The sequence below is a fragment of the Eumetopias jubatus genome, unplaced genomic scaffold, assembly GCF_037043125.1.
Source record: "Eumetopias jubatus isolate StellerSeaLion01/CBP00866 unplaced genomic scaffold, mEumJub1_p1.0 scaffold_2, whole genome shotgun sequence".
Taxonomy (NCBI): Eukaryota; Metazoa; Chordata; class Mammalia; order Carnivora; family Otariidae; genus Eumetopias; species Eumetopias jubatus.
Window position 1 is genome coordinate 134410445 of NW_028274808.1, and position 13430 is coordinate 134423874.

Genomic DNA, 13430 nt, shown 5'->3' on the forward strand with positions numbered 1-13430 from the left:
GCTTTCCCCGGAGTAAAGCATGACGTAGCAGTGTGCTGGGGCATAAGCCGAGAGCGTGGAAGGGCTCCTACCCTGGTGTGCGTGCCAGACCCCCCCCCCCCCCCACACACACACACACTGCAGCAGCCACACACACACACACACACACACACACACACACACACACACACACACACACACTGCAGCAGCCGCTCACTTGCAGATTCTTTAAGAGGCCTCTCTATTCGGGGTATGTTTTTCGGTCAGCAAGCACTGAATTCCAGGCTGCCTCAGAAATCCTGAGCCACTGGTCAGAGAACTTAGGAGGTTTTTTTGAGAGCTAGGCCCAAGATTGACTTTGCTTCTGAAACCAGAATGTGGTATGAAGGGAGCAAAGAGAGTGAAGAGGCTGTTTTACCTTCTCAGGGGGACATTGTGTCCTGCGCTGGCACGCACATCCACGTGTGGAGCATCAACGGGAACCCTGTCGTGAGCGTGAACACATTCACAGGCAGGAGCCAGCAGATTGTCTGCTGCTGCGTGTCGGAGATGAACGAGTGGGACACGCAGAACGTCATAGTAACGGGGCACTCGGACGGCGTGGTCCGGGTAAGTCCCTGGTGAGGAGCCACACTAGGTGCTTGCCGCCCTGCTTACCTAGGACCCACGGAGCTGTCCGTGGTGCTGTCAGTGAGCAAACTCTTGCCCAGATTCAAACGGGCCTCGGCCACTGGGTTCTCAGACACGGGCAATGGCGGTGACTCAGCCCCTTCCTTACCACTGAGCTGATCTGTTAGTGCCACTCACCATTGGACAACTTCACCCAAGGTCACTTAAGCATGATTTTCATGTCCCCATAGATTGCTAAACACGGAAATCACTAAAGTATTGGCTTTTCAGCCTCTCAGATGGCTTCTTGGGGAAAACAGAGACTGTCTCTTGTCTACAGAGAATCACAGCTGGAAGATGCTGTCCGAGGACTCACGTTGTCCAGTCCCTCTCTAGAATCCTAGATGATTTCACCAGAACCCTAGTTTATCCTTTTCAGAGTTTTCTTCGTGTTGGGCTTCTGTAGAAAAGAGAATCCACAGAGCATTTACCTTCACAGTCTTTCCAAATACTTGGGTGTCTCTCTCAGGGGGTTTTCCTTTGTGCCTATTTTCTTGAGCTGTGCTCTTTGTAAAAGCAGAGAGCAGCTGATTGCTGCCGTGTAGTCACGGTCACTGGCTGCGCAAAGATGAGGCTCTCAGCCCCCGCCACACCACACCCTGTGCCTCAGATCACAGGCACACCCCGACGTCTCCAGAGCGGTGTTTCAGATGACTCCGTTCTTGAGGCGTTTAGGGAAAAGCTCCATAGCCAAATGCGTTTGGCGATCCTGCTTACTGCATGCCTTCATGCATGCAAGACTCCTGGGGTTTTGTTGGAAATAAAAGTGTGCTTAGTTGAACCATGTTTTTCCAACTAACTTGACCACAGTCCTTTTCCCTTCACCACGAAACACCCATCAACATCTCATGGAACCCGGTTCAGAAAGCGCTATTTACGTGCACACAGTTCTCTCCTACAGTTTTCAAGATAGAGGGAAATTTAATTAGACACAATAATAAGAGATACGTGTTTAACCCCAAGAGCTCATCTTCATCCTTTCACATACAAATTGTTTCTTTAAGCTGCTTAACGTTTTTATTTTCATACTTACTTAAATTCAGTTTTGGAGAATGGAATTTTTGCAAGTTCCTGAAACACCAGCTCCCGAGCCTGTTGAAGTCCTAGAAATGCAGGAAGACTGTCCAGAAGCACAAATAGGTATTGGATACTTTCTAATTATTCCATAGTTTTCATATTTCTTGTTTGTTTGTTTGAAGTCACTGTGGATAAACTCACATCAAACAGCATAAACAGTAGCCTAAGGTCGAGTGTGGCTGTCAGAGGCACGAATGCCCCCCAGCACGGGAGGTCATGGGGCAGGCACTCTGAGACTTCACCAGCTCACCAGGCACTACGTGGTGTGCTAGTGTCGTGCTTGGCTTCCTCATCCTAGTAGGTTAAATGTAGCTGCTAGTTTCCCGGAGTACAAAAGGCTCGGGCCTTCATTTCTGAAAATACAGAGCACATCTGGAGGGCTCAGTGGTGGAGAAATCGGATGGCCCCCAGTCCCACATCTGTTCTGCTCGTCACTTGTCAGGCGCAGTATGGGTGACAGGGTGGCATCATGTTTGTAAGGTATTCACGGAGGCAGACCAGAATCCCCTCCCTAGGCCTGCCTTTGAAAAAGGACTTTTATTCAAACTGAAGCTTGGTGCTCTGTGCTCCACTATCTGTTATTTGTGAAACACTTGAAGATTTTCCAGAAGAATACAGAGATGGATGATTGCTGTACAGAATGATGAGAAGCGGTGCCATAAACCCGGGCTGAGATCTGCTCTGGGTTACTCATCTCCAGAGAAGTGACCCCCTTTGATTTAGAATAATTGGTACAATAGACTTCCCCGAGAGGAACAGGGTTTTAACTTTGGCCTTCAGATTGTTTCTCCATGATTAACTTTTGTACACTGAGAATTCCGCATGAGTTTGATGATATGAGGGAAGGACTTATTATCAGAAAGGCATAAATCACTTCTCTTTTTAAGCCAAAAATAGCTTCTACTTTCATTGCCAGAAAACAGAAGTGATCCAATGGGCAGGGCATTTTAATGCTTCTCTTACCTTAATGCATGTAAGTTTCTGCAGAGTCCATTGCAGGGCCACTAAAAAGGTCATCTGGGTGTTTGGGGACATAAAAATCCAGTTCAGTTCAGTAAGTACTTGGAGGTTACCTGCTGGGTGTCAGACATTGGAGTAAGCAGTCCATGGAGAAGTGAGAAGTCTGTCCTTTCCTCTAACAAAGGTTTAAGTGAATAACAGCAGAAGATGAGATGAATAAGGTAGAAGAGGTCACATTCAGGAAGGAGAGATATTGGTATGTCTTCTTTCTTCTTATATATTTGTATCATGGACAGAGGTTGATAGAAGTGGTGGAGGGGAGAGCAGCCCACAGGGAAGGGTTCACTTTGGACAGCATAGGAGTGGCAGGGCTCGAGGGCAATCGCCTGAGTGAAAGGGAAGGCAAGCCAGTGGTTCACTGGAAATGAAAGCCATTTCTAAGACTGCTCGTCAGTGAAGACCTTAAAGCTCGTAGTAATAAGCCATTGGGAAAAAAATCAGCTAACTAGACTACTGCTGTTAGTACAAGGAAGGCAAACTAAGTAATTTCTCTTGCTAAAAAAAAAATATGTATGTGTAGTGAGCTGGTGCTTGTACACTTGTTCGTACTTTCCTTTTTTTCCAATTCTGTATATTTATTTCTTATAAATTTTCTCTCCTGCAGACTCTCTTGCAAGAGAGTAGGGAGTTGGGTTAAGGAAATGCATAATAACAATGGGAAGAAGGAAAAACCCCACATCAGTAGATTAAAGCTTTCATCAGTAATTGATTCACCTAGATTGTCATTTACACTGACTGCCACATGGAAGGCCCTGTGCTTGGGGCCCCTTCTTTCAAGCTGACCACTGTCTTGTAGGAAGATTATCCCGAAGTAGTAGTTTGGGGTGAGAATTCAAACATGAGAGGCGTACAACTAACTGTTCAAGGAGGCCAGACGAGTGGGAGTTACTTTGGGCTGCAGGCACCAGGTGAGATTTTAGAGCAAGCAGTGTTTGAGCTGTGCCTTGACAGACGGGTAACACGGGCACACAATGAGCTTGGGAAGAGTGGTCTAGTTGGGCCAGCAGCACGTGTGGCACTCGTTGCGAGGGCAGCCGGACTCCGTGGAGGACAGGGTTGGCACCGGCCCGCTGAGCTCCAGTAGGGAGTGTGCGGCAGGCACCGAGCCGTTCGTAAAGGCAGGTCTGGGCCACATTGTGAAGCAGGAATGGCAACCTCAGGATTCGGGCCAAAGCAGTCCTTGAACTCAGAAATTCCTTTTTTTTTTTTTCTTTCCCCTTTTTGCTGTATGTAACCTAGCTGAAATTTCTGGGTTTTGTTTTTGTTTTTTTTATTGTTAGCTTAAAATGCTATGCGTATCGTGCCTTAACTTGGGTCCACCCGTAACGTGTGTGTGTGTGTGCGTGTGCGTGTGCGTGTGTGTGTGTGTGTGTGTGTGTTTTGTCATTCTCCCCATGCCTCACCCAGGGCCAGAAGCCCAGGACGAGGACAGCAGCGATTCGGAAGCGGATGAGCAGAGCACCAGCCAGGACCCCAAGGATGCGCCCCGTCAGCCCAGTGCCAGCCACGCGCCCCGGGCAGCCTCCTGCCGAGCAGCGGCCATCTGGTGCACCGACAGTGCTTCCGATGACTCCAGGCGCTGGTCCGACCAGCTCAGCCTGGACGAGAAGGACGGCTTCATATTTGTGAACTATTCAGAGGGCCAGGCCAGAGCCCATCTGCAGGGTCCCCTTAACCACCCTCAGCCCAGCCCCATGGAAGTGCGGAATTATAGCCGACTGAAGCCCGGTAACTTGGAGTCCACTGTCGATTTCCTGCTCCATGTGGGTGGCGTGAGGGCTGGTGGAGTGAGGCGGTGGGTTCTCGCTCTCCCTGCACCCCGGCCCTGTGACCTCAGCCTCCCCCAGAGCAGGCCTCTTCAGTTCCTTACCCCACAGTGGTGCTTGCTCTACGTTGGGCATTTCTTAAAGAAAAACACCTCCCACCAAAAACTTCCTTCCTTCACAAATCCTGAACGCTTTTGGGAAAATGGGCAAGTTACTGATTACAAATAAATAAAATTGTCTTTACGGGTAGCTTGCCTGTTAGAGAGCTAGAGGCCAGGTTCTCAATTGGAGAGATTCCCTCTTCTCACGTTGAAGATTTCCCCATCTCTTCACTGTCTTTCTGACCGGGGCATTCCTTGGTCTGGCCGACGAGCAGTGTTGAGCTAGACTGCTTCACCTGCAGCCAAGGCAGCGGCTGCTGGGACAGGCAGAGCTGCTCTAACTGGATGTTGCAGCACCCTAACTTTCGAGAGCACCGTATGAGGGCACCCCTACCGGGTGCCGGCTTCTCTCACTTCAGGGTGTCATGTCTCTTGCACTCCAGGGTACCGGTGGGAACGGCAGCTGGTGTTCAGGAGCAAGCTAACTATGCACACGGCCTTCGATCGGAAGGACAATGCACACCCCGCAGAGATCACCGCCCTGGGCGTCTCCAAGTAAGTGCCCGACCTGGCCAGCTACCACCCCCCACCCCCGCCACAGAGTCACTTGCTTAGCCTGGGTCCACACATGCAGACCCGTCTTTGGGGAAAACAGGTGTTGTTTGCAGTATCAGACGCTGCTTGAACAGACCGATCAGAGGAAGGAACCTGCCAGTGCATGGAGTGTAAGTCTGTTCTTCCAGGTTACAGCAGGGTTTGATCCGGAGAGCTGAGACGAAGGTGTAAATTCAGGCTCAGTTCTATTTTTGTCTCTTCATACACACAGCCCCCAGCCCAGCACACACATCCACGGAAACCTGGAGAACCTCAGGAGTGACAGAAAGCACTCTTCAGCCACGTGGCTGTGCGGAGGCCTTCCCCGGGGTGACTCCGTGTCATGTCATGTCTCCTGCAGGGATCACAGCAGGATCCTCGTTGGTGACAGTCGAGGCCGAGTGTTCAGCTGGTCTGTGAGTGACCAGCCGGGCCGTTCCGCTGCTGACCACTGGGTGAAGGACGAAGGAGGGGACAGCTGTTCGGGCTGTTCCGTGCGGTTTTCTCTGACAGAAAGACGGCACCATTGCAGGAACTGCGGCCAGCTCTTCTGCCAGAAGTAAGATGAGATGCGAGCGTTTTGAGTTTCTGGGGGTCAGGCCCCCGGGATGTGCGTTGTGCCCAGCACGGAGCTGCTCATGTGCTCCGGGGTCCCCAGCACACAGTGCTCTCTGATGGTCTAAACCAGCCTTCGCTTTCTCTTTGTTCTTTTATCACAATCGTGCACCACTTCTGTCCTATTGAAAAATAGGGAAAGAATCATCACAAACACTTGGTCCTGCGTGACTCAGAATGGGAAGGTGCTCCTGTTCCGCCATGTTTGCATATGCAACAGTGCGGGTGTGCGCCCTCACCCGTCACCCCGCTCCCCCACGTCTTCGACTCTGAGGGCATGTTGTCTCCATAAACAGCACCATATTATTGTTTCATGGGGTTTCCATTTTACATAGTAAATACAGCACACTCTCTGTGCCTTCTATAACTTCCTTTTTTTTCTCAACACTGTTTTTGAACTCCACGTAAATAACTAATATTTTCATTTTAGCTGTTGTCATATATCTTTTGTTATATCAGAATTCATCTACTTCCCTTTTGATGGACTTCTAGAGGACTGGTGCATGTTACCGGTTCTCTGACTGGTGCTGCAGGACACACCCTTACAGATGCCCTCTCAATAGGTGAGCTGGAGCGTCCCTAGAGGAGACAGCTCCGACTGGAACGGACCCATCATAAACTGAGCTGCACTAGATGTGGCCAGATTCGTCTCGGGAACAGCGGTGCCACCTGACACCGCCTCGGGCAGGCTCGGCAGGCTCTCCCGGTTCTTCAGGCCGGTATTGCCATACGCTCTCACTCTGGCCGGTTCGGGAGCCGGTACCACTTGCTGTTTGTAACTCGCAGCACCGCTGAGGTGGGACAGCTTGGCATTTGCTTATTGGCTGTTCGAGTTTGCTCTTGGGTAATGTGGCCCATTTTCCTTTTAGGTTTGCTTGTCTCCCCTAACCTCCCCCTCCCCCGTACTTGAGGATTTCTTTATTTACTCTGGGTTCTAATTCTTTGTCGTTTCTACATCTCGCAGGTACCTTCTGCCGGTCTGTGGCTTACGTTTTCACTTTATATATGTTTTTTCTGGCACACAAGTCTTTCATTTTGGTGTAGTCGCATCTCTTACTTTTTGTGATTTTTGCTTTTTTGTGGCTTAAGAAATCGTTCCCAGTCCCGAGATCATAAAGACAGCCTTGTTTATATTCTTTTACAAGGTTCAGGGTTTTGTTTTTCACACTTGGGTCTTTAGGTCCAAATACACTTGGAATTTATTTGGAGGTATGGTTTGTAGTGGGGATCCTTTTTAGTTCCCTTGTATGGAGCGTCCGGTGTCCCCTCACTGTTGATCTGGATGCCGTCTCTGTCTGCACTGGGGTCCCATACCTGCGTCTGCAGTCCTCTCGTTCCGTGGCAGGCCACGGAAAGGATCCCACAGGCAGCATTCTCTGATGCTGACGCTGCTTAACTCCAGAGCTACTTTCATAGAAGCATGAGCTGTATAATTGTTTTTGAGCCAGTTCCTGAGGCTTTGCGGGCACCAGCATATTGGAAAGGGTGTGGCCCTTGGGTTTATACTGACCAAATGCTCCCTGGGTTCCTGTCCATTCTGTCATCTCAGGCAGGATACTGACCCTCTCTGGGCCTGTTTTTTTATCTGTAAAATGTGGATAATTATACCTCCCCTCATAGAGGTGCTGAGAGAACGGTGAAATCGTGTGTGAATTTTATAAAACACAAAGTGTGGAGTCTGGCAATATAGGTGTTCGGTAAAAGATGTTTCATTTCTTTTCAGATTAATGTCTTAAACCTTTTTCCTGGGAAATCTCACTCAAGATGAGGTAGCCAGAATGTTGGTGCCAGCCATTCCTTATGGGACTTTCTATGAGGTTGGCAGAGGATTCTGTCTTAGGGTTCTGTGCTTTGAGAGGCCCACTCCACAAAACCTAGTAATCTAGTAAGTTTTGACAGTCAACACCCCTGAATGTACACTGGCACACATTATCCCTTGCCGTGTTTAACTTTCCAAATATTATTTAAGGGTAGATAATTCTTTAAATTATCCATTGCTATCAGATGTCCGGTGGAGGATATATTTGAAAAACCAACCCCACAGTGATTGTTTATGATAGAGCAGACACAGAAGGTGGAGCAGAGCCCTGCCCACGTTCTTTGTGCCCCTCAGTTGGTGAGAGAGTTTGTCAACACTTCTTTTTTTTTTTTTTAATAGTTTTTTTTAGAGAGAGAGAGAGTGAGCAGTGGGGAGCGACAGAGGGAGAGAGAGACTCTTAAGCAGACTCCCTGCTGAGTGCAGAGCCCGATGCAGGGCTTGATCTCATGACCCTGAGATCGTGACCTGAGCCAAAATCAAGAGTCAGGCACTTAACCAACTGAGCCAGCCAGGCTCCCTGAGAGTTTATCAGCACTTCTGAGGGTCTCGTCAAAGTCCCAGATCCAAGAAGGGCCCTTTAAACTCCTTAAGCTCGTGACACTTTGTTTATTCTCTGGACACCTTTACTGGTAGATTATTGGAGGAAAAATAATTTTCTGTTTCAGTCTTATGAAAAGGCAAGCTTAAAGTGATTAAATGCCACATCCAAGGTCACACCCTGCTTTATTCCAGGAAAAGGAATACTTTTTGAAGAATTTGAATACCTCTTAAGTAGAGTCTACTTCAAGGAATTCTATCAAGATAAACAGAAAATGAGAACATTTGGACCAGACAGAAAAGCCAAACTACTGTTCAAGAGATCACTGAGGGGTAGATCAAACAGCGTTTAAAAGCCCAAAGGAACTTGATAGTGACCAAAGAGTCTTTTAAAATGAGTAGTAAATCTTCTGCCAAGAGAAAAAGAGTTAAGCTCCAAGTAAAGATGTTGGCATCACTCCCGGGTTTACAGGGCCCGAGAGCCCATCCCACACGGGAAGAATGGCCTCACAGCTGTTCAGACCCTTTGGCTTCATCCTGTAGGAAAATCTTGCCTTTAAAAAAAAAAAAAAAAAAGAATTCACTTCAGTCACATAGAGAGCTTGCCTTGGTTTAATATTACTTTTCTTCATAGACCAAAACAAATAATATGGTGGGTTTTTTTTTTTGTTTTTTTTTTTTTTTTGGTCCTGGGTGAGCCACACACCACAAACCAGTACGTCTTTGGCATCTTCTGGCAATTATACTTCTGCTCTTGGGCATTATAGCGCCAGCTTTCTGTTCAATTTTTAGGTTTGTGTTTCTCGGCCCAGTGATCAAACGTGGTGAGGACGTGTACCTACTTGATTTTGTCTTTCCTTTAGGTGCAGTAGGTTTCAGTCAGAAATCAAACGCTTGAAAATCTCATCGCCGGTGCGCGTGTGTCAGAACTGTTACTACAACCTACAGCATGAGAGGGGTTCGGAGGACGGGCCTCGGAATTGTTGAAGGTTCGACAAGCTGGTTGCCCATCACGGTCTGTAGACGCCCCCCTTCCTGATTCCCCAGTCACGGCTCACAGCTCGGAAGGCATCTCGAAGCAGTCTCCGTTTACACCTCTCTTCAGACCACGTGTCTGAAGCGTCGGATTCCAAGGGATCAGTGAATAAACGGGTGTAGAGTGCAGCGGTAGGGCGGACACTGTTCGGGGGAACGGCACAAGAAGAACAGAAGGTGGTTCCTAGGAGCGACTTTTCCAGTATCCGATTCTCCCTGTTACCAGTAGCTGTCTCCAAGAGAAAATCCTCACTTACTAACTGTCTTTTCTTGCGTCTCATTTTTATAGATCGACTCATCCTTATTTGGAAAAACCACCACCAACAAAAAAAGGCTTTTAGAAAATGGTTGTAAATCTGACTTCTTTGCAAGTAACTGTGTATATTGTAAATAGGTATAAAGGCCTTTTTTTCTAAATAAGGACTTAACTGTCTGTAACATGAGACTTCAGTCTAAACCACTAACTCAGTGAACTACTTACGGTTTGTCTGACATCTCTCACAAATTAATTATAAATATGTTTTTTAAATCCTCAAAGACATTATCTGTGGTCTTTTCTCCCCGCTTTCCAGCCCAGCCTGTGTGCCCGATGTCCTTTCTTTCAAGTTGCCCACAGTATCTCCACTTAAACTAGGCTAGTAACCAAAACGATGCGGACCTTCTTTAGGAAACAGTGTGGGAGACTGAGAGTCCTGCCATAAGCTACCCTGGAAATATCTGGGCATCTTGCACCTGGCTACGCACCACCTCAGTGTTGTTCCAGTGTCCTAAGGCCCCTTGTAAACTCCAGTCTGGACTGCCGTGTGGCCATAGCGTCCCCTTCTGAGCATTGCTTGGGGGTGGTCAGGTGATTGATGATGCGATGCAGGAGCCAGCCCTGCCTCAACTAATGGAAATATATTTGCATGTAACCCACATTAGCTTCTCTTGCATAGAACATAATAAGGATGTGTCTTTGGTGACACTAATGTTCTACGTTAGCTTATTTTCAAAAAAGGGTAAAAAATGAAAAAAGTGTACAGAATTAACATATAAACCTTGTTGTAAAACTGGATCATGTCAGAACTGCTTATAATTAACCTTTACCATTTAATGCCATCTACCTGAAAACAGTGAGATTTATACTGTATCAATGTCTATTTTTTTGTTTTTGCTATGAATATAATTACAGTATTTTAATATTTAGTTATTTAATTTGTTCTACTAGTTGGATACAGAACACACAAATCCAGGGAGACTAAAGCTGGTTGGGGCTTAAGAGAGAGGTTTAGTTTACAGAAAAAAGGCTTTGGTGGTGGGATTTTTTAAAATGTGTGTTATGTACATATATATATATATATACATATACATATATATAAAAAACAAATGAAACAATTAATCTAGATTTTAACATTTTCAGATATTTAGTGATAATATTATGAACAATTCTAAAAGCCCTGTGATTTGAAAAAATGTAGAATTATTTATGGCCCAAGCAAGGAAGGACAGGCCTTCACACCCTCATGGAGGTATATCGTACAAAGGACAGTGGCTTTGGCTTTCCCAACTTTTCATCTTTAGGCCCTGGTGACAGGCACACTTATGCACTAAAATGCACATATATGCACATGCATTCAAAAATAGGCATTGGTACAATAGTAATCTTGTACCTAATGGGCTGAAACCAGCTTAAGAACAAATTTGTTCTTCCTGATAACTAGGTCTCCAAGAGAAAATACAAAGGCTGCTTTAGTGCCTTATGCTTACTAAATTTAACCCTTTATTTACCTAGGTTTGAGCCTACAGTCTATTTATGATTACATATCAAAATTGATTAGTACACTTCCATTTCTAAAAGTTCACATACACTTGTTAATAAAAGGATTATTGGCATTAATACTTTAACTTGAAGAAAAGTTGTGTTCTGTTTTCCTTCCTGTGTCTGAAGTGCTCCCCACACTCCTCCCTCCCCCACCATCTTACTTCAGTTCTAATAATGCTGGATGTTCAACAGCGGCAGGAATTGTGCTGTCATAGAATCGTGGGCTTTGCCCCTGTCTGGCCCTACAGATGAGTTGTAGCAGTGTTATTCTACACTTTTTAAAAGAAGCGTCCTCCTTGTGTCTATGAACCATGTTTTTACCCCAGACCCAATGGCAGAGGTGTTCTTTAAAGACTTGAATATATGAATGTGTGTATGTAGTTACTTAAAGGTTATTCCTCTATGTAATGCGAAGTTATATGGGATGAACACTTTTAAACTTTCCGACACAACTTCCATAATAGAAGGTGGAAACCAAAACCCTCATGATAGTATTTCCTCTGGCAGCTGGTGCCGTGGGCAACTGTTTTATTCAGTGGGGTTTCTTTTCTTTTTGCTTTCTGATGCAGAAATCACAAATCACTCACACATGCAAGTACACTCACATACATGAACTAATTGTTCCTCTGGATGTCTTTGTGTGTTTCACGTACATTTGTTTACCAACATCTGTTCTCAGCATGTACACCCGCCTTCGTGTGGTCTGTATTCCTTCTCTGAGAGTACCTCACAGGGCTCCTGCCTGATCTGTGTAGTTCATTTGTTCATCCATCCATCTATTCTAACATTTGTGTGTAGCGTGGAACCGTAATGTCATGCTTTGGAAGAGGAAAATAGCTGCCCATAGCAGCCGTCCGTCTGGATAATAGCAAAACACTCTAGATAAGTTATTTTGCACTTTCTTATGTATAAAGTTGGTAGAAACTTATTTTTTGCTTTGTATCATTTAAATACATTTTGTTTTGGTAAATGAACTGTGTATAAAATATTTATGCCATTAAAACTGTTTTTAGAAAGTATTTTTAATTTCAGCAAGTTTGGTTACTTGTTGCATGACTATTAACACAGCTGACTTTTTGTGTCAGTGCAATGTATATTTTTTTGTCCTGTTATTAACTTGTAAGCCCTAGTAATGGCCAATTATTTGTACAGCAACAGAAGTAAATTGAAGACCTGGCTAAGACTGGATTGATTGTGGACGTTTGTACTATACTGCAGAATCCAATATCTGTTCCTTGGTGGTTATGTAAAAGGCCTGAAGAATTACTATCTAGTGTGCAATCTGTGATAACTGAATGTTCATTGTATATCTGTCTCTGATGCAAAAAGGTAGAGTAACACAATTACAATACATGATTAAATGCAATAGTCCAGGTACTTTTTTTTTTCATTTCAAATAAATACCTACTATTTACCACCCAAAGAATAAAAGTTGTTTTTAAGTTAGTTTATTCAGGGAAGGAGAAACAAAACAAAACAGAAGGCGGATACTTCCCTAAACTTTGTGTAGTTCGTTTCGAGTTGTGAATATCTCTTTCAGAAGCTCCTGCTTACAGAAATGTTGGCTGTTAGGGTCTGGTTCAAGCCCTAGTTTGGTCCATCTTTAAAGCTTTCTGCATTGAGCTTCCCAGTTGTGCTGGCTTCCTGGGGCGGAGGAGTGTGTGTGCGGACGGCCGCAGGGAGAGACAGTTGACTTCGGGAGACGCATCTGCAAGCTCAAATGGACCCATGGACAAAGTCTGCATCATGTGGTTTTGGTTCTTTTTCACTGAGCCTCATTATGTCTCCATCACATTGTGAAAAGTAAGCAACAGTAAATCGTCTATCTCCCACCCTTACCATCTTCACATCAGGAATATTTTGGTATCCTGCCCTTTTTCTGGAAGCACGGCACCTACTGTCATAAGCTAGTCTTTCCATTTCAGTCTTCAGGCTGAGAGTTAAGAACTCACAAATCCATTCTTATTGTTACTAGCTTATTTAGTTTTAAAACTGCCTTCTGAGTATAGAAAACACTTTTAAATTTATTTAAGTTGCTTTAGCAACTCTAATTTTCCTCTTTCTAAAGATACTAACAAAATCCCAGTTCCATGTAAGCTTGAATGGCAGAGTCCCAAATTTGAGGATATTGTGCTTATTACAAATCCCACTTCAGTGCAACTCCCTTTAGAGGCAAAGATAGAGGAATGCCAAGAACGAACAGCCATTTCTTCAACAACAGCCAATGGTAAGAGAGAAAACAGGATAGTTCCCATTTCTTCAGTGTAGTACTACTCCAGGTTCTAATGACCTCAAGAAGCGTTGTATTCAAGGATGGCCATTGCTGAAATTCAGGATTTTTTTTTTTTTAAGATTTTATTTATTTGACAGAGATATAGTGAGAGAGGGAACACAAGCAGGGGGAGTGGGAGAGGGAG

At 45.4% G+C, this 13430-nt stretch overlaps 1 protein-coding gene across 4 annotated transcripts in view; it reads left to right on the forward strand.

The window, feature by feature from the left end:
* Positions 1 to 12379, forward strand: part of WDFY3 (WD repeat and FYVE domain containing 3) — a 266518-nt gene extending 254139 nt beyond the window's left edge. For all 4 annotated transcript variants that reach the window (XM_088021121.1, XM_088021123.1, XM_088021122.1 and 1 more), the window contains 6 exons: positions 406 to 588; positions 1692 to 1788; positions 4153 to 4473; positions 5056 to 5167; positions 5568 to 5765; positions 9041 to 12379. In XM_088021121.1, the coding sequence (XP_087877247.1) occupies positions 406 to 588; positions 1692 to 1788; positions 4153 to 4473; positions 5056 to 5167; positions 5568 to 5765; positions 9041 to 9164 (1035 nt within the window). In that variant the 3' untranslated portion in view covers positions 9165 to 12379. The remainder of the gene's footprint in view (positions 1 to 405; positions 589 to 1691; positions 1789 to 4152; positions 4474 to 5055; positions 5168 to 5567; positions 5766 to 9040) is intronic.
* Positions 12380 to 13430: the final 1051 nt, after the last annotated feature.